This window comes from Macaca thibetana, chromosome 10 (assembly GCF_024542745.1).
Source record: "Macaca thibetana thibetana isolate TM-01 chromosome 10, ASM2454274v1, whole genome shotgun sequence".
NCBI lineage: Eukaryota > Metazoa > Chordata > Mammalia > Primates > Cercopithecidae > Macaca > Macaca thibetana.
In genome coordinates, this window is record NC_065587.1 from 40,703,562 (window position 1) to 40,725,198 (window position 21,637).

Sequence of the window (21,637 nt, forward strand, 5' to 3'; positions counted from 1 at the left end):
ACAGGCAAAATAAGAACTTTGATCCATACATCACACCATATGTAAACATTAAGTGGAAATGTATTATAAACCTAAATATAAAACTTAAAGGTATAAAACTTTAGAGAAAAAATTAGAAGAAAAGCTTTGAAGCTCTGTTAAGGCACACTTTTCTAAGCTATGACACTAAAAACATAATCAACAAAAAAAGGTACATTAAATTTCATCAAAGTGAAAGACAGTTGCTTTTTAAAAGATGCTACTAAAAGAAAAGAAAGATAAGCCACAGACTGAAAGAAAATATTTACAAATCACATTTCTGATAAGGAACTTATAATCAGAATATATAAAAAAATTCTCAAAACTCAATAAGAAAACAACCCATTTTTGATGAGCAAAAGATTTGAAGAGACACTTGGCCAAAGAAGATATACAAACACTAAATAAGCGCATAAAAAAAGACGCTGGATATCATCACTTGTTAGGGAAATGCAAATTCAAACTATAAAGAGATACCACTACACAACTATTCAAATGACTAAAACTAAAAAGAATTACCACACCAAGTGTTGGCAATAATGTAGAGAAATGGAACTCTCATACATTGATAGTGGAGATGTAAAATGATACAACCACTTTGGAAAACAATTTGGCAGCTTCTTAAAAAGTTAATAATACATCTACCATATGGTCCAGGCTTTTCACCTCTAGATATTTTCCCAAGACAATTTAAAGCATATGTCCATCCAAAGGCTTGCAGACGAATAATTGTAGTCATTTTATTTGTAATAGCCGCAAACTGAAACAAACCAAATGTCTATCAACAGGTGCACTTATATACAAATTGTGACATACTCACTCAATTGCATACTAGTTAGCAACAAAAAGGAATGTGTTATCGATAAACACAACATGGATGAACCGCAAAATAGTAATGCTAACTGAATAAAGCCAGGCCAAAAAAAAAAAAAAAGAGAGCATATATTGTATGATTCTGTTTCTACAAAATTCTAGAAAAAGCAAACTATCCCTATGTGACAGAAAGCACATCAGTGGTTACCTGGGGACGGAAGGACTTCAGGATGGGCAGAAAGGAGGAATTACAAAGGGACAGGAGGAAACTTTTGGACTTGACAGATATGCTCATGATCCTGGTTATATTGTTTCACAGGCATATACATATGTCAAAATTTATTTAATTGTATGTTTTAAATATGTGCAATTTATTAAAATTTAATTATACTTTAATAAAGCTTTACAAAAAATAACTCAGTAGATTAAAAAACTGGTAAAATTTTAAAGACAGATTTGAACAAAGTATCCAGATTATAGCACAGAGAAACAAGGTTATTAAAAGTATTAAGAGACATGAAAGATAGAAAAGGCCTAATATATACTGTATCAGTATTTCAGAAAGGAAGGAGAGGGAACAGGACAGAGGCAATATCTGAAGAATGATGGCTAAGAATTTTTTATAGAGAGACACCAATCCACAAATCAAAATAGCCCTGTGGATTCCTAATGGAACAAATAAAAAGCAACATACATCTATATATATCAAAGTAAAACTATGGAACACCAAAGGATAAAAGAAGATCTTAAAGTTAGCTTGAGATAAAAGACTTTCAAAAGACAGATGAGTAGCCAAAGAACTGCCTTCTTTACCACAAAATGGAAGCTGACGGATAGTGCAATGATAGCTTTGATGTGCTGAGAAAATAACTGTCAACCTGGAATTGTGTACCCAGCAGACATATTTTTCAACATCAATGATGAAATAAAGATATTTACAGAGTAATAAAAACTAAGAGAATTTTCTTCTCTAATAAAGGAAATTCTAAAGAATATGATTTAGGTAGAAGAAAATAATCCCAGAAGGAAGATCTGACATGCAGAAACAAATGAAAAGACAAGAGATGGGCAATTATGTGGGTACATATAAATAAATGGGCTTAAAAAGACAAGTAATAGGCTTGGAAACATATTCGCAGTATATATAACAGGCAAATAATACATATGAATCTAGGATATATATAGAATCCTATAAATTATATTCATCACTTTAAAAATTTGATAACAACAAATATTAGGAAGCATATGAATGAAGGGCAAACTCTCACTCATGGATGAGACACTTTGTAGCAATCAGAATGAATAAATTTAATCAGTATGTCCTGACACGATGAGATCTTCAGAAACACAATGTTGACCTTAAAACTCAAGCTGAAGAATGATAAATAACTATGATACTTTTATATGTACTTTAAAGACACCAAACAATATTATATATTATTGGTGATTTGCAAAGTATGAAAACACAGATTGATACGATTTGTGCCAAATACATAAAACAACATAATCATCTTTTAAATTTTTCTTTTCTATGTATTGTTATATAATATTTAAGGTAATATTTTACTTGGAAGAGAACTTTATCATTCTCTGTGAGCTAAGGACTATAGAGCAACCTCTGCTACAGTATTTCATTTTCTGTAGAACATTAAAACAACTGAAAGTGGGAAAATGAATCAAGTACTAGGCTTCCTTCTTGAGGAGAGAACACAAAGGTTAGATGATAGATAGACCGAAGATAGACAGAGAGATAGAGAGATAGATATGTAAGTGGATGGGTGGGTGGGTAGGCAGATGGATGGATAAATATCTACAAACATGTGTATGGGTGGTTGGATAAACAGTGTGGTAGGCAGAGTAATACCTCCCCTCAAAGATGTCCATGCCTAGATCTCCATGCCCTCGTGGTGCTGATTCTTTTTCTGAGACAGGGGAGCCAGCCATGTGAGGAGCAAGAGGAGGAATGTGCAGGTGGAGGTAGAGGGACTAGCAGGTGCAAAGGCCTTGAAGCTGAAATTAACTCAAAAGACAGTCATGAGCCAACAAAAGGATCAATGATAAACAAATCACGATCAACCAATAAATGTTTGTGGAACAGCTTCCTTCTCATTTGACCCAGTCAGGAGCTCTTGGTTAGAGCTCCAAGTCCTTGTTCAGACTCTTTCCTGTTCTGTAATGCCCCTGCCCCCCTCCTATGCCCATCCATGGGCTCTTGTTGTGATTTGTTGAGTGGAGAGGGTGTCTAGTCCCACAAGGCCAAAATTTGCGAACTCAAATCCTATGGGGGCCAGGCAGATAGCATAACTGAGAGAGGCTGGCCGAGGGTAAGACATTAAGGAGAGGTGAGCTACAGAGCGCAGAGGAGAGCAGAGCTCTTTTTTTTTTTGTTGTTGTTGTTGTTGTTGAGACGGAGTCTCGCTCCGTCATCCAGGCTGGAGTGCAGTGGCCGGATCTCAGCTCACTGCAAGCTCCGCCTCCCGGGTTTACGTCATTCTCCTGCTTCAGCCTCCCAAGTAGCTGGGACTACAGGCGCCCGCCACCTCGCCCGGCTAGTTTTTTGTATTTTTTTTTAGTAGAGACGGGGTTTCACTGTGTTAGCCAGGATGGTCTCAATCTCCTGACCTCGTGATCCGCCCGTCTCGGCCTCCCAAAGTGCTGGGATTACAGGCTTGAGCCACCGCGCCCGGCCAGGAGCACAGCTCTTACCCACAAGGTGTGGCCACTGCTCATCTCCAGCTGGCTGGTGCTATGTAAGGAGGCAGGCCCAGTGTCTTCAAAGCTTCCCATATTTCAAGAAAAGTTAGAAATCCAGATTTTTATGAGAAATCTTTACATCTAATTATGTGGCTGCTAAATGCCAAAAGTTTTAGAGCACTGGCCTAACAAGGGTTTTACATGCACTGTGTTTGGCCCAAGAGCTGCTAGTGGGTTTGCAAGGTGTCCTGGAGTGATATCTCCACGCCTCCTGGGCTCTAGTCTGGGACCCTCAGCCTGGATAAGAAAGTTTTCTCGGCCACCTCCAGGTATGGGCACCAGGCGCACAACAGGTACATGGTAAATATTTTCAAATTAGTTAAGCTGAAGTCTTGGGAAAGTGGGAGCTGTTAATGAGGCAACTCATCCTCTCCCCTCTCCCCACATCTTTCCAACGATGCCTGGAGGCTTCAGGCTTGTCAGCTGTCAGTCAGATGTAGTTGAGCACTTCCTCCTTATTGGTGAGATACTGAGGAGGACCAACAACCACGAGCCAATGTCCCTTGGTTCCCAAAACCCCGCATGCAGCTCCTCCACCTGGATGGCATGCATTCCCCTTTCCTCCAAGAGCAGACTCGAATTTTCCTTTGGAAGACTGTCCTTCCCACAGCACCAAGTTTGGGCCAGGGCTGATGATAAGGCTTGGAGGTCCCATTACACAGGCAGGCAGACCTTCTTTTGTTCAGACTACCTTGAGTCAGGCTTCTGTCTCAGGACCCTGAGTGATCCATGAGCAAGGAGGGACGCTAGAAAGGAAAGCCCCACTCCTCCAAGCCTGCTCTCAGAGCCACGCCAGCACCATCACCTGGCTGTGTCAGAAATGCAGAATCTCAGGCACTGCAAGAAAAATCTAGAAAACACCAGGCCACGAGCGTGCCCAGGACAGGCTGGGGTGCACCAAGACAAGCCACTAGTTGGCACACAGGCTATGGAAGGAGACTGGCTGGTTCAAATCTGGGTCCTTGGGGAGGTTATCTAAGCTCTCTGTGTCTCCATTTCCTCATGAGAAAAATAGGATAATAATACCATCCACATCGTGGGCGGTACTTTGTGGGATCGCCTGAAACGACGCACACCAGAAAGCAATTAGGGAAAGCCTGGCACACAGCAAGTGCCCCACAATGTTAGCTCTGAACACATGGTCCCGGAAGACCATTGATAGAGGCGGAAGGGGGAGCCAGAAGAGAAGAGGTCATCTCCAGCCACTGAGGGTCTGAGCAGCTACAGGGGATAGTTGGGAATTTGGATTGCCCCTTAAAGAATGTCCAGGTTTTGGAGAAATTACTGACAGGCTATGTGCAGTGGCTCACACCTGTAATCCCAGCACTTTGGGAGGCCAAGGCAAGAGGATTGCTTGAGGCCAGGAGTTCGAGCCCAGCCTGGGCAACATGGCAAAACCCCGTCTCTACTAAAAATACCAAAAAAAAAAAAAAAAAAAAATAGCTGGGCATGGTGGCCCATGCCTGTAACCCCAGCTACTCAGGAGGCTGAGCAGGCAAATCGCTTGAACCCCTGAGGCAGAGGTTACAGTGAGCCGAGATTGTGCCACTGCACTCCAGCCTGGGCGACAGAGTGAAACTCGGTTTCAAAAAAGAAACAGAAAGGGGAAAAAAGGACTGACGGTCTAGAGGGAGAATGTTGACAGTTGAGGTGTGGAGTATAAATGCATCAGGGATCTGGGATTAGAATGTGGATTAGAGAATGCGGTGAGGGTGAAGGGCGAGCAGGAGAGAAGGAGATCACAGGGAAAATGATGGCAGAAAGAGGACAGGGGTTAGAGAATTTGCTTTTTAGCTTGTATGCAATGGGCAGCCTGAAGGGTTTTGAGCAAAGGAGAAAGACAATCCAAGAAAGACACAATGAAAGAGTGGCAGGAAAATCCTCATGGCCGCCCGTTTGTTGGGGGTGGACATTTGCAGATGCATACCGCAAAGAAAAGCCTGGAAGGGCACACTCCTGAATGCTCACGGTGATTATCTCTGCGTGGTGAGATTACTAGGATGTTTTATTGTCTTCTCTTTGCTCATCTGTATTGTCTAATTTTTCTGCAAAAGACTTTCATTGCTTGCATAATTAAAAAAGCAATAAAAGCTGTAAATAATTAACAGGCTCTCTCTTCCGGACTTAAGTTGAATGGATGTGTTTTCCACCCAGTTATTTCAAAGATTTGCTGGATTCCTGGCCTTAGAAAGGTGCCATCGAAAAATACACAGGCGATGAGTTGTAAGGGGTGGGGGACTAACGGGGAAACAAATTCAGTCCTTTAATCATGAAACTCTAAACCCTAGCAAACAGGAACTCTTTCTCTGGAGCACACGGATACCTTTCAAATCCCATAGTAAATTCTTCTTGGGGTTTTGCGGAAATGACCGAGGTGGCCACTCACCCTACCTTTTAGGGTTGGTCCTCAGTTTTCTCTGCTTGCCGTTCCCATGAGACATCTTTGCCCTCCGAGGCAGGCCTTTCTTCCCTTCTGGCTCAGACGCCTGGTGCTGGGACATCACCCCTGGGACTGTTGGGTAGGAGAACTGAAAACACCAAGCATGTTGGCATCACATTACTCAAAGTCCTCATGATGAGGAAAACTCCAAAGGGTTCTCACTCTGCAGACAGGATGCCTGTCTATAGAAATCAAAGCGGAGATACTGCATCACTAAATGGCCTGAGCCCCTGCAAAGTTCAACCAGGCAAGGGCAGAGCATTCCTGGACAGAACCTCCTGAAACCCTGCCTGGGCTCGATCCACAGAGGGAAAGCCTATGCCATTGGTGTTAACTGGAGGCCAAAGAAACATGGTGACCAGCCCCTTTACTCTCCCCTAAATCCACCTCCCCAGGAGCCCCCGCACCTCTGGGGCCCTCCTGATTAACCCACTACTCTCAAGATGAAAACAGCATTCCCCACAACTTTGGGTTCCACCTAGGGAAAGCTGAACAGCCTGCAAGACTCTGGTCTCCAGGCCTTTGTCACTGTCCACAAGGGTTAAATTACAGCTGAGCCTCCAGTACCTTCCTCAGTGGCCGTGGCCCAAGCCACCCCAGAGCAGGACTAAGCTCTCAGTCATCACAACCAGGTGTGTGAACTCCCTCTCAAGGTGGAGCTCGGCATTATCAGTTCATCACCAAGTGAGAACAGCTGTGAGCATCCACCACCTTCCCCCTTTTCTCTCTGCTCCCAGGAACCTGAGAGGGAGGTCTGAATCCAATCAACAGTAATTCCTTCTCCAGAATCCCCAGTATAATGACTCTCTCAATTATTGGGAGTCTCTGGTTTATAATCTTAGAATGATCCAGAGAGCTCACCTCTCTGCTGGAGTGTTTCATTTTACTTTTTGCTTCTGTTACCAGGAAGCTCAGTTAACTTTTACATTTGGTTATGAAGACTATCTCACCTAATGTCTCGAGGATAGTAATTCTTTCCTTTGGAATTTATGTTTTCCACAACTCTGTTAAGGTTCGCATTTGGGCCTTTATTCCTTCCTGCCATCTCTGTGGTATCCCCAGTCTGCCTCAGGAACAAGTGAGCAGTGAGCAGCAGATGCTACATGGGATGGCTTCAGACTTCCCTCCCACACGAGAGGTCCTGCGGGGTTACGACACACTCTCTCAACCCTGGGCCCTGGGGCAAAACCCAGCTTTACCTTGGACATCTGCGCCAGCCCTCCCTCTCCAGGGCTTGTCCAGGTCCATCCTCCACTGCTCCCAGGAGGGCCACTGGGACCCTCATCTCGGAGGCTGCTACCGGGAAAGTGCGCCGCCAAGTACACAGACGCCGCCCTTGCCTTCTGCTCCGCGGGCAGAGGGACGCTGCGGCTCAGGCAACACCACGTGAGCCGCGGCTCAGCCTTCAGTGAGGGAAAGGGGTTGTGGGGGCTGTGGGGGCTGTGGCTCCGGGACGTCCCTGAGTGGGAAGACAGGGCCAGCTCTGGCCAGCCTGGGGACACACCCTGAGGCCGAGTGAGGGCAGTGAGGAAGGAGCCAGGCTGGAGGCGGGAACACGGGTCAGGGCCCACCAGGGGCCCTGAAGAAGGATCTTCTGGGGCATTCTCAGGAGGCTCCCCCAGCTCCCAGTTGGGTACCCAGGGATTTGGGACATCCCCAGAGGGCCTGGCCCTTGCCAAAGTGCTGCCCATGCAGAGGCGATGGATACGGTCGCTGTCACCCTCCATGTCCTGAACTAAGTGTGCCTCACACATTGGAGTGGGCGGGGAGGAGGTGGCCTCCCTGGGAGCCCCGGGTGCTGAGATAGGCGACTCCCTGGCTGCTGGCCTGTTAGTGGCCATCCTGTCCCCCTTGTCCCCCCTCAACTGTGCCCCTTTTCTCCCATCCCGTGGCCTGGAAGAGCTGAGGTCCTCCAGGATGCTGTCCGCCTCACCTGGGGAGGGGCCTGAGGCTGGGCTGGGAGAAAGAGGGGTCCCCAGTGCTGACCCAACAAATGATGCCCGTTCCTCAGGCCACCCACTGCTGCAGAGAGAGTCCTGGCTGTGCCTGGGTCCCCGGGGAATGGGCAGTGGTGAGGGGGTCTCTGCCTGAGGTAACCTGAGGAGGTACTTCGGGGAAAAGGCATTGTCTGCCAGGGCAGAGAGGACTCTGGGAGCCTGAGGTGGGGTGGCCAGTGGGGGGTGCTCCCCAGGGGCTGGGACTGCAGGATGCAGTGGGGGAGCCTTGTCCCTTGGCCCCACCCTCTTCAGGGCAACAGAATCAGCAGCCAAGGAGGCTCCAGAGGACTCCAGAAGCTCGCCCCCCTGCCTGGCACTCTCCTTCGATCCCCCTGGCACTTCCCCGGGATCAGCGTCCTGCTTCTGGGATGACAAAGAGGCAGCCTGCATGGGCCTACCCGGGGTCTCTGCGCCCACAGGCTCTGGTTGCTCCCAGCTGTGCAGGTCCTCCACTTTCAGCTTCTTCCTCTCCGAGGGGAGCTTGTCCTCCCCAGAGCCACTGCTGGGCCATCTCAGGACAGTCTGGGCCCACGGGCAGGTCTCCTGAACATCCCCCACACCTCGGGCGCCTCCTTCCAGCTTGGGGTCTGGCAAAACTGGCCTGGGGGCCTCTAGGTCACCCCCTTTGAGGGGGCCAGGTGCTGGGGTCAGCTGCCACCCCAGTTCCAGCCTCTCATTTGGAGAGACCAGGGGGCTCCGACTGCCTGAACAGGGACTGTCTCTGCCGCCCAGTGCAGGAGATGACACAGCCTCTTCCACCCTGGGTCGGTTCCTGTCTCCTGTCCTGGCCACCATCTCCCCATGCTTAGTGGGCTCAGTCACCAAGGAGGCCTCCGGGGCTGGCGGATTTCCCCAAGGCTCTGGCGTTGCCCCTGTGGATGTGTCCTCATGGACGGGGGTCCTCCTGTCTCGGGTGGGGACTGTGCCTGAGCTCCCTGCTGCCTCTTTCTGCAGAGGAAGGCCCAGTTCTGTCCCACTGCCCACTCCCACCTCCCTGGTTTTCTTGCCTCCATGGGGACTAGCTTTCATTTTCTGGTAGATCCTTTTGAATGTCTCATCCCCGTACACCTGCCACTTCTCCTGAGAGAACATCTTCAGCCTCCTCTGGCCACACTTCCTGCCGCCTGCTCTGCCCTTGCCGGCTACGGCCTCCCGCGCAGCAATTCTCTTTACATCTGTGTCCTCTGTGGGCACCGGGGCATCGCCAGTGGGGATGCCTGGCAGGTCCTCCACCGCGGCCTGTCTGACCAGGGCCCGGGGATGCCCACCAGGAACGTCAGTCGAGCTCAGTCCCGAGCGGCAGCCAAGGCGGGCTGGGCTGGGCCTGGGGCTCAGAGGCTTCTGCGTCCTGGGCCAGGGGTCCCGGGGCTCCAGCCATGTCCTGGAGCCCTCGACGAAGGGCAGCGAGTTGCTCCTGGTGACAGGGACACATTCCACGGTGGTGGAGAGCTGAGTGGGGACGGAGTGGAAGAACAGGGGCCGAGACTTGTCTGGAGGCGTCCAGGTGGAGCGCGCGGGGCCCAGGGCCCTCCTACGGCCCGGCTCCAGAGCGCGAATGTCAAAGTGGAAGGAGTCCTTGTAGGTATAGGGCGTGGGAAGGTCGATGCTGCCCTGTTTGGACAGCCCGGTCTTCCGGGGCCGCACGTTGTCCAGCTGGGCATCGTCCACCACCGCCTGGTTGTGGGAGATGAGCCGGGCGATGCGCTCCTCCAGCCGCTTCTTCTCCAGCTCCAGGCCGGCTCCTCGCGCCCCGGGCTCGGCCCCCGCGCCCCCTGGTCCCGGGCCCGGGCCGCCCTCCCCCTCGGACTCGGCGCTGTGCTCTGAGAGGCTGTGCAGGGGGCTGCAGGGCGCGGGCGGCTGCTCCGCGCTGTCTGAGCGTGACAGGTACCCCGAGTCGGTGCTCTCACACTTCCGCAGCCGGCCCTCGGGGGCCTTGGCATCCCAGGGCTTCTCAGCTGCTGTCGCCTGCTGCCGCTGCAGGGCGCACGGCTTCCCGACGGTCGGAGACTTCTGCTCCGGCAACTTGCGCCAGGGCTGTGTGCTGGCTGTGGGGACAGAGTCCCAAGGAGCCTCTCTGTCGGCAAATGCGGACCCTGGACAGGGAGCAGCTTCGGTCTTCATATCCAGGTTCTTGGCAACTAGGGGCACGTGGGCACCTGGAGAAAGGGGTCTCTCCGAGGCCCCTTCGTGCATCTCCTGGCTCCGGCTCTCACCCCTGCCGTCTGTTCTGGGAGGCTCTCCGGCCTTGTCTCCTTCCTCCAGGAGGCCGCCCCCACCCCCCTCGGACTCCGAGGACAGCCGGGAGTTGTTGAGGTGCGTCTGCGTCCGCCTGTGCTTGTAGAGATTGCTCTGGGTCTTAAAGGCGATTCCACAGGTGGCGCACGGGAAGGGCCTCTCGCCCGTGTGGGATCGGATGTGCTTCTCCAGAACACTGGGCTTCAGGCAGTCGCGACCACAGTGTGGACACAGGTACTTGCCAGCATTCCGCACCTTGCCTGGGCTGCCCAGCGTGGGGCCCAGGCCTGGCGACAGGACAGGCAGAGTGCCCACGATGTTCACCGTCAGCGTAGGGGCCGCCGGCTTCCCCACCTGGGTGGGGCCAGGCCCTTCAGGCTGCAGCACAGGGCTAAGTATGAAGGGCACGTTGCCCCCATCCAGGCTGCCCGTCACCAGCGGGGCGCGTGGCTGGAGGCCCCCGGGAGGCACCGTGTGGTACAGTGGGATGGGCAGGGCCTTCAGGAACACAGTGGGGGCCAGGCCCTGCTCTGGCGGCAGAAGGACGGGGCCCAGGGTCAGGTGGGGTGAGGCCTGGCCACCTGGGGCCCCTGGAGGGCCAGGAGTGGGAGCTGGCTGGTCCCTCGGAGGAGGGGCAGGGCAGGTGGGTTCTGGAACCTCCATTCCACATCATCTGGACGGCCCACGATGCTGGAGAACCTGCAGACAACAAGCAGACTTTACCATGGGCACCTCTCCTCTCTCCTCACGCAGTAAATCTTCCCCACCCCGCACCAAGCACTTCACCACCCAACAGAAGCCTGACGATCGCCCTACCAATGTACTCTCATCCGAAAGGGAAAGCTGAGGCTCTGAGAGCAGAAGGAACTTGTCATACAAGCGGACACGCGGCAAAGCGGGATTTGGACCCAGATCTGTCTGAATCCTGCCTCTTATTTAACATGCCATCTACACAGGTCCATGGCAGGTTTGCCACCATCATTCCCTGGCACCAGCACAGTGCCACATGCAGAGACTCAGAAAATGTGCTGACTTCACGAAAAAGTCATGCAGCTTGTCAAGGTCCTCGGAGTTCACAGTGATTCCATGCATTTGCACAAATCCCTTTTCTTCTCTGGGACTGTTTCCAGATCTGCAAAATGGACAGCGAATCAGGGCCTTCCCACTCTGAGGTTCTGAGTCTCCACTGCAGGATGAAGACAGTAAGAAAAAAAATTGACCCAAGGAAAGGCTTGCCAGATTTAGCAAACAAAAATCCAAGACTCCCAGTTCAATTTGATACACAATGCATAGCTCTTTAGTGGGAGTATGTCCCAAATATTGCATGAGAATTACTTTTGGTATAAGTGTGTCCCAAATCTCACATGTGCCATGCTCATACTGAAACACTGAGTGCTGCTTATCTGAAATTCAAATGTGGCTGGGCATCCTGTATTTGATCTGGTGACACCACCAGGAAAAGGAGCACTTCCTCAGCCTCAAGACAAGACTTAGATCTCTGCTTAAAAGTGGGGCTTCCAAAGCCCCTCCACATTGAGTTAGGACAAAACTGGTTCCCTCTAAGCCAGGAGGAGTAGCTTGGCAAATGCTAGGGGAGAGAGCAAGAGAGGTCCAGCTATGCTGTTCACATCACAAAGGAAAAGCCAGATGCAAGAGGGAAATTCTGGACAGGCCCATGACTAGAGAATCAGGGGTCCCCAGATCCTTTTTCCACAGATACCCATTGCCAAGGAACTCCATAAGCACACTTCACCCATCCCCAGCTCCGCTCCCCAAGAAAACCACATTCCAGCCATTAGCAGCAAGGTGTTCTAAGCAGGGTGTGGTAGAAGTAGTAGCACGACTGGACATGGTGGCTCACGCCTGTAATCCCAGCACTTTGGGAGGCTGAGGCAGGCAGATCACCTGAGGTCAGGAGTTCAAGACCAGCCTGGCCAACATGATGAAACCCCATCTCTACTAAAAATACAAAAATTAGCAGAGCATGGTGGCAGGAGCCTGTAATCCCAGCTACTCACGGAGGCTGAGGCAGGAGAATTGCTTGAACCCAGGAGGTGGAGGTTGCAGTGAGCCAAGATCATACCACTGCACTCCAGCCTGGGTGACAGAGTGAAACTCTGTCTCAAAAAATATATAAATAAAAATTTAAAAATAATAAAAAACATAGAAGTAATGGCACATTGAGCTGGCTCATACTACTCACACTGACTCGAGAGCTGATTGTTAAATTTTCAAAAATTATGCAAGCCAGTTGTGAAACACAGCCATAATTAAAAGATACATTATACAAACTTACAATTAAATAATATTAAAAACAAATAAATGACAACTGGATAATTCAAAATTGATTACAGACCTAAATGTAAGCGCTAAAATCATAAAACTCTTAGAAGACAAAGGATTAAAACTTCATGACTTTTTTGGATTTAGCAATGGATTGTTTTTTTCTTTTCTTTCTTTCTTTTCTTTTCTTTTCTTTTTTTTTTTTTTGAGATGGAGACCTACTCTGTTGTCCAGGCTGGAGTGCAGTGGCACAATCTCGGCTCACTGCAACCTCTGCCTCCCAGATTCAAGCTATTCTCCTGCCTCAGCCTCCCGAGTAGGTGGGATTACAGATGTGTGCCACCACACCCAGCTAATTTTTGTATTTTTAGTAGAGACCGGGTTTCACCAGGTTGACCAGGCTGGTCTTGAACTCCTGACCTCAAGTGATCCACCTACCTCAGTCTCCCAAAGCGCTGGGGTTACAGGCATGAGCCACCACATCTGGCCACAATGGATTTTAAAATATGACACCCAAAGCACATGCAGCAAAAGAAAAATAAATTTTACTTCAAAATCTAAAACTTTGGTTCATCAAAGGACACTTTCAAGAAAGTGAAAAAACAATCCACAGAATGGGAGAAAATATTTGCAAATCATATGCATGATATACCCAGAATATATAAAAAATTCTTACAATGCAACAACAAAAGACAACCCAATTAATTAATTAATTAATTTTTTTTTGAGACAGAGTCTCGCTCTGTCACCCAGGCTGGAATGCAGTGGTGCTATCTCAGCTCACTGCAACCTCCGCCTCCCATGTTCAAGTGATTCTCATGCCTCAGCCGCCCAAGTAGCTGGGACTGTAGGCATGCACCACCACACCCAGCTAACTTTTGTAACAACTCCATTTAAAAATGAGCAGAGAACTTGAATAGATTTTTTTTCTCCAAATGCCCAAAAAGCATATAAAAAGATGCTTCATACCATCAGCCATTAGGGAAATGTAAATCAAAACCACAATGAGATAGGACTCCAACCATGGCTATAGTAAATAATAATAATAAACTAATAAGCAATAAAATAACAAGTATTGGTGAGGATGTGGAGAATTTAGAACCCATAAACACAACTGGTGGGGATATAAAATGATGCAGCCACTTTTAAAACAATTGAGTAGTTCCTCAAAAAGTTAAACATGTATTACCATATGATCCAGCAACTCTGCTCCTAGGTATATATCCCAAAGAATTGAAAACGGGTATTCAAACAAAAACTTGTACACGCATGTTCGTAGTAGCTTTATTCAAAATAGCCAAAAGAGAGAAATGACAGAAATGTCCGTCAGCTGATGAGTGGACAAACGGCAATATACAGTACCGTAGAATCGTAATCAGCCATAAAAAGCAACGAAGTGCTCGCACATGCTAAAACATGGATGCACCTTGAAAACGTCATGCTACATGAAAGAAGCCCGACACAAAAGATCACGTGTTTTATATGAAGAATATATAATTCTTCATATAAAGAAGCATTTCTTCTTTGCATTTGTCTGAAGAACCTGGAATAGACAAACTCATGGAAACAGAAAACAAATTACAGCGGTTGCCAGAGGAGGGGGAGAATGGGAAATGAGGCTTTAACTGGGTATGATGTTTCCTTTTGGGGTGATGAAAATGTTCTGGAACCAGACAGAGGTGATAGTTCGTAAAACTATGAATATACTAAATGCCATAGAATTGCACACTTTCAAATAGTTAAAATGGTGAATTTGATGTTATATGAATTTTACCTCAATTGTAAACAGGTACTGTCTCAATTTTTTTTTTAAAGTATTGTCTTCATTGAGCACAGGTACTCAATTTTTTTAAAAGTACTCTGGGCTGCTATAACAAAAATGCCCTAGATTGGGTGGCTTAAATGACAAATATTTATTTCACATAGCTCTGGAGACAGGAAGTCCAAGATCAAGTCCAAGTCCAAGACAGGTTCAGTGCCTGGCAAGGGCCTGCATCCTGGTTCCTAGATGGCCATCTTCTTGCTGCCCCCTCACATCATGGAAAGGCCAGTAGCGCTCTCTGGGGTCCCCTTTATAAGGCACTTGTTCCACTCATGAGGGCTCCATGTCAGGACCTGACCACCTCCCAAAGGCCCCACCTCCTAATACCATCACATGGGGAGTGAGGATTTTACATATAGATTTGGAGCTGGGGGGAAGAAACATCCAGTTCATACCAGCTCCTACATACTCAGAGCTCACCACCTGCTAAGGATTCTATGGCATCTTCCATTCTCAGGGATCTTGGGGCCATTTATGTGGAATGTGCTGGTGTGGTGGGAACGCTCCCTGGCAGTGTGGAACGTCACACCTCTGGCTCTTCCCAACCTCAGCGTCAGGAGCATCATGTTCACAGCTTGAACTGGCCACAGTGGAAGCACTGACACCACAAAAATCTGCAAATGCTACAAGTCAGTCCTTTTTTTTTTTTTTTCATCCTGAAAGTCAGTCTCAACGTATACCAGCACATCACTGAGCAGAAGGGAGGACCCAGAAGACCATTGCACCCACTCTCTGTCCCTCTCCTAAACCTCTGGTCTCATTATGAATCTCACCACACCACACCGTCCGCAAGAGCCCCTGGCTTCAAAACAATCTGAGACGTTCTAATTTTTTAAGGAAAGATGTAAAGGCAGGAATCTTTTGAGATTAATAGGTGGCTACTAGAATGGATAAGAGCTAATAGTAATGGAAGATAAAGGCTTACCTCAAGACGCTGCAACCTTTCTACTAGTTAAGAATTTCAGGAATCTCCCTAGGAGACCAGTAGGCCTGAATTCTTGTCCCTGCTTAACCATCTTGCTAGTGGGTGGCCCTGAGACTGCTTCTTCATCTCTAAGAACAATGGTATTGGGGCAGAGCCACCAGGAGGATCAGATGAAATAAGTTATGTGAAAACACCAAGTGCTGTGCCCAGCACAGAATAAGCGCTCCATTTATTTCACTTTTCAATTATACGCCATAATATTTTGAACTATTAACTACCGGTTCCTCCCCCACCCTGTCTTCCTCCTACCCTTGTCTCTTCCCCCATCCGTCAGCTCAGCAGTCTCCATGCATCGCCTCTAGCAAGGGATGCTGTCTCAGGGTGGGTTCCTGAGAAAAGGATTCCATTCCAAGTATTTTATTTGGGAGGTGATCCCAGGAAACACTTGTAAGGAAACGGGAAGGCTGGGGGTGAAGGAGGCTACAAAATGTCCAGCAAGTCCCCACTGTGGGTGACTGGAGCTTAATCCCACGGGGGACACCAGGAGATCGTGCAGAACATGCACCCCAGGGGCAAGTGAGCTGCCTGCATCAGGGCTGCCTCTGGGAGCAGCCGTGTCCTGGCATATCCAGGTGCGTGCATGAATGCACAGGGCAGACTCTGGCCGCAGGGAGCCATCGGACACAGAAGCGCTGCCTGCAGTTGGCTCTGAAATGCTGAGTCGGGGAATAGATGGGCAGAGCTTCTGTCTGTTCCTGTGGCAGAAACTCAGTAAAGGTGTTTTAATTCCAAAAGCCCTAAACCCTAAGGAAACTGGATGAGTACAAGCCTGTTGTCCTGATCCCCTGGTTATAAGGGTCATGGGTGGGGAGGTCATGGAAGGGAGGAAGGGAGGAGTGAGTGCGTCCAGCTCCTGCTTCAGTGGCAATTCCTGCTCCATTCCCCAGGGCAGTCTGGAAAGAGGGGTGCCAGGACACAGAGCATCAACGGCCCAGAGCGCACATCCAGACAGGAGGACAAGGCACACGCAGAACTCTCGCCACAGGACGAATTCCAGAGCACCCAGGAAGGCCCTGAAGTGGCTGGGAAAATGGGGCCAAATTGAGGGGGTTGTCACCTGAGGGATGTCTCAGTGAGGGCCTGCCTGGGGAGCTGAGGGCTGAGCATCACACGCCCCCCACAAACTTTAGCCCAACCTGGGGGTAGGGGGAGGAGGAAAAGGAGCCCAGAACTGACTCTCACAGGGTGGGAGACTTGAGGCTTCAAAACAGAAATGCCAGGAAAGAGCGCCACGCTTCTGACACACCTGCCACGATGATCGTTTTGTGCTCTCTGCAGCCTGTTCTGTGAGCACAGCAAAATTGACGCCTTTGAGTAACAGCTGATCCCTGCTGGCAAGATGACAGCTGACTAACACCTTCCTCCAGGGAGATGACGCTTTTCTCAGGAAAACCTCAAAAGGCTGCAGATAATTTTGCTCACTCTGAATCAAGGAGATGGCAGGTCCTATTGTCCCCATTGGACTGATGGGGAAGCTGGAGGCCAGGACTGGGAAGGCAGTCGCTAGAAGGCTTACCTCTTTGTGTGAGTGAGGGAAGGGTCCGGGACAGCCCCTTGATCACCTGGACTGAATGCCAAGTCCTCACCCTGTCGCCATCCCCAGACTCCCGCATGCAGGGAACTTGGCACATCCCTCATCTGCTGCGTGTGCAGCTCCCCACCTCCTCCCAATCCCCCCCCCCACAAACAGTCATATCTTTCGGCGCAAATGTGCAGCTTTATGGAAGAGAGGGGGAGCAAAGAGGTGGGAGAAACTTGAAGAGAAGAAGTGACAATTTCCCAAGCCCTCCTTTGCAAAAGCAACCCATAAATGAGCCTGGGCCAAGAGAGAACACGAAAATGCCATAAGTAGGTTTTTAGAATTTACATTTAGGGCCCCGAAAGAGAAGGCCATGGAGAAGCATATTGGACACATTAGGCAGACAGAACTTGGGTGCTAAGACGGCTGGTGTAGTTACAAGTTTCCCAGACTTCCGTTCATCCTGGACCACCGTCACCCACTCCGCTGCGTATGGGGCCCACTTGCACTGTTACTCCGTCCCACCCTACCTGTAGAGAGCCTTGTGGCTGGAACGCCATTGCTTTAAAAGGAATGCATGCAATGTGAATGTACTTCAGGCCACTGAACTGTATGCTTCACAATGGTGAAAGTGTTCTATTTTATGTAAATTTTATCACAATTTTCAAAAAGTAAAAGAAAAAAAAAATGGGAGGAAGGGGAACTATATCATTGCCCAGTGAGTTGAAAACTGACGTTCACACAAAAACCTGCACACTGATGTAAACATCAGCAATTGTATTTGTAATTGCAAAAAGCAAGATGTCCTTCAGTAAACAAACATCAGTAAACACACGTCCCGACAATGGAATATTATTCATCGATAAAAAGAAATAATCTAGCAAACCACAGAAAGACAGAGAGGAACATGAAATGCATGTTCCTAAGTGAAAGAAGCCAATCTGAAAAGACTTTGCATTGTGTAGTCCCAACTGTATGACCTTCTGGAAAAGGCAAAACTATGGAGACAGTGAAAAGATCAGGGGTTGCCAGGGGTTGGGGGAGGAGGGGATGAAGAGGTGGGTGGAGTGAAAGGGACTGTTCTGATCCTGTAACACCAGATGCTTGCCACTATACATTTGTCAAAACTCATGGAACATGCAACACCAAGAGAGAACCCTAGTGTAGACTCTGGACTTCGGTGTCTATCAATGGGTTCACCAATTGCAACTAATGCATCACCCTCATGCAAGATGCTCATAACAGGGAAAACAGTGGGGGCATAGGCTGAAAGTGGCAGATGGGAAATCTCTGTACTTTATCCTCATTTTTCTACAAACCTAAAACTACTCTTAAAAATTGTCTATTCAAAAATTGTTTTAAATCAAAACAGTATTTAAAAAGAAATGTGAAAAGATATTTATCCCGACCAGCCAAGAAATGCAAGGTATAAACCATGATGTCATGTTTTGCCTATTGCAGGAACAAGGGAGCCAAAAGAAATAAATACTTGTAATAATTGGGCATAAAAGTGGGGAGTGGGGATACTAAATAAATCATCATCAAAAAGAGAAGATCGTTTTTCCCTATGAACCATTAACATAAATACCTATTACATTTTTAAAAATATGTATCTGTAGCCCACCATGTATGCTCTCGCACACCTGAGTGCTATGGTCCTCTACTTTGAGAAGCACCTCCCTAACTTAAAATCTTCACCTGATACACCCTTGGCATAGACCCTGTACCTGCAAAGCTGTAGCAACATGCTCCCTAGTCCACTGGCGCCCAGCGAGGTTTGCCCAAAGGGAGGTGCTGGCAAGTCAGGGGAAGGAGAGGAAGGTCAGGCCTGGCTCCAAGGTGGCCTTTGTCCCTCTACTCGGGCACAGACTTTCGCTAGGTGGTCCTCTCTAGGTCCAAGCACGGTTCCCAGGCTGGCCTCTCATGCCTGGGGTAGGTAACACTCCCCCACTGCTACCAGCCCTCAGGTACCCCAACATCCCAGAACCAGGCCCACACTTTGTAAATGGCCCCTCATCTAAACCCCTCTCAATTGCCTACCCACTTGAATGTGCATCTAGGCTAGCCAGGACCCAAAGTGAAATTACAGCTTACGTTATGTGTGTAGGTGAGTGTTCCCGGAGAGCAAGAGCAGCCCTAACTTTTGTCAGATTCTGGAAGGGTCGAAAAGGGTCTCTGAGGGTGAGAGTAGCTGGTTAGAAACGACACCTCCCTAAAAGCAGGGAAGGCTGCCCGCTTCCTGTCACGGCCAAATACGTGTTAGTTCCCACTACGACTTCACCCAAATTCATTCTGTTTAGTGACAAAATATGTTTTGCCTAAACAATTACGATAAAGAAGCAGGCCAGAAGAGAGTTTACAAACACACAGTGTGCAGAAAGCTTAGGCAAGTTGGAGGAGAAGAGTGTCTCCAGCAATTGCCTAATTTTCATACACAAATTACGTGGTTTCCCTGTAGATGGTCAATCGGTTGCAGATGTGTGGAGGGAGAAGCTTGATGTCAGGTTGGCTTTGGCAGGAGGGAGGGCCTGCCAGCTGCACTCAGCCGTCCCCGTTCCCTGTCTTCTTGGTGGAAGAATAAAAAAACCTGGGTTTGAGTTCTGGTTTTGCCACCTTCCCCCTCCCTGTGAGGCTCAGCAAGTTCCTTAACCTCAGGATTTTCATTTATAAAATGGGGAAAACGAGGATTAAACAGATGCTACCTACAAGCACTGATCACAGCACAATGCAAAATGGGAAAAATCTGCTGAAAATTATTCAGATAATTTTCTCTTTTTCTTTTTCCCAAGCCCATCAGCATTACCTTGATCTGTCTAAGACATCTTCTGCCTAAGCTTTGCAGGTTCAGAGCACAGGGAGCTGACCTTTATATGACACCATGTCCAGGCCACAGGCCCAAGGTCTATACATGCCCTAAGCCATCTAATCCACACAGCAGGGAAGTTCTGTTTTTATTCTAACAAGAGGAATAAGGCGCTGAGAGATGGAGGGATTCACCCAACATCAAGGAATTGAGGAAGTATATTCCTTCTAGTGAAGAAAGACAGAGAGAACAGGGAAGCCTGGGCTGGCATGCAGAATAAGATTGGTGTAAAGACCTCTTCAAGCAGAACTACAAACCACTGCTCAAGGAAATAGGAGAGGACACAAACAAATGGAAAAACATTCCATGCTCATGGAAAGGAAGAATCAATATCGTGAAGATGGCCATACTGCCCAAAGTAATTTATAGATTCAATGCTATTCCCATCAAGCTACCAGTGACTTTCTTCACAGAATTAGAAAAAAACTACTTTAAATTTCATGTAGAAAAAAAAAAAAAAAAAAAAAAAAAAGAAGCCTGTATAGCCAAGACAATCCTAAGCAAAAAGAACAAAGCTGGAGGCATCACGCCACCTGACTTCAAACTATATTACAAGGCTACAGTAATCAAAACAGCATGGTACTGGTACCAAAACAGATATATAGACCAGTGGACCAGAACAGAGACCTCAGAAATAACACCACACATCTACAACCATCTGATCTTTGACAAACCTGATAAAAACAAGTAATGGGGAAAGGACTCCCTATTTAATACATGGTGCTGGGAAAACTGGCTAGCCATATGCAGAAAACAGAAACTGGACCCCTTCCTTACACATTATACAAAAATTAAGATGGACTAAAGACTTAAATGTAAAACCCAAAACCATAAAAACCCTAGAAGAAAACCTAGGCAATACCATTCAGGACAAAGGTATGGGCAAAGACTTTATGACTAAAACACCAAAAGAAATTGCAACAAAAGCCAAAATTGACAAATGGGATCTAATCAAACTAAAGAGCTTCTGCACAACAACAGAAACTATCATCAGAGTGAACAGGCAACCTACAGAATGGGAGAAAATTTTTGTAAGCTACCCATCTGACAAAGGTCTAATATCCAGAATCTGCAAGGAACTTAGACAAATTTACAAGAGAAAAACAAATAACCCAATCAAAAAGTGGGCAGAGGATATGAACAGATACTTCTCAAAAGAAAACATTTATGTGGCCAACAAACATATGAAAAAAAGATCTTCATCACCGGTCATTAGAGAAATGCAAATCAAAACCACAATGAGATACCATCTCATGCCAGTTAGAATGACAGTTATTAAAAAGTCAGGAAACAACAGATGCTGGCAAGACTGTGGAGAAATAGGAATGTTTTTACACTGTTGGTGGGAGTGTAAATTAGTTCAACTATTGTGGAAGACAATGTGGCCATTCCTCAAGGATCTAGAACCAGAAATACCACTTGACCCAGCAATCCCATGACTGGGTATACACCCAAAGGATTATAAATCATTCTACTATAAAGATACATTCACACGTATGTTTATTGCAGCACTATTTACAATAGCAAAGACTTGGAACCAACCCAAATGCCCAGCAGTGATAGACTGGATAAAGAAAATGTGGCACATATACACCATGGAATAATATGCAGCCATAAAAAAGAATGAGTTCATGTCCTCTGCAGGGACATGGATGAAGCTGAAAGCCATCATTCTCAGCAAACTAACACAGGAACAGAAAACCAAACACTATATATTCTCACTCATAAGTGGGAGTTGAACAATGAGAACACATGGACACAGGGAGGGGAACATCACACACCAGGACCTGTTGGGGGATTGTGGGGGGGAAGGGGAGGGAGACCATTAGGACAAATATCTAATGCACGCAGGGCTTAAAACCTGGATGACGGGTTGATAGGTGCAGCAAACCACCATGGCACATGTAT

The 21,637-nt window shown here is 47.8% G+C and overlaps 2 protein-coding genes across 2 annotated transcripts in view; one reads left to right on the plus strand and one right to left on the minus strand.

Moving 5' to 3' along the window:
* Window positions 1-21,637, plus strand: part of ATP5F1E (ATP synthase F1 subunit epsilon) — a 558,621-nt gene that overhangs the window by 386,634 nt on the left and 150,350 nt on the right. The gene's annotated exons all lie outside the window — the stretch shown is intronic.
* The window catches only part of ZNF831 (zinc finger protein 831), a 111,873-nt gene that overhangs the window by 57,288 nt on the left and 32,948 nt on the right, over window positions 1-21,637 (minus strand). The window contains exons 2-3 of the mRNA XM_050745548.1: window positions 7,225-10,956; window positions 5,977-6,113 (exon numbers count right to left, since the gene is read on the minus strand). Coding sequence (XP_050601505.1) covers window positions 5,977-6,113; window positions 7,225-10,920 — 3,833 coding nt within the window. The 5' untranslated portion in view covers window positions 10,921-10,956. The remainder of the gene's footprint in view (window positions 1-5,976; window positions 6,114-7,224; window positions 10,957-21,637) is intronic.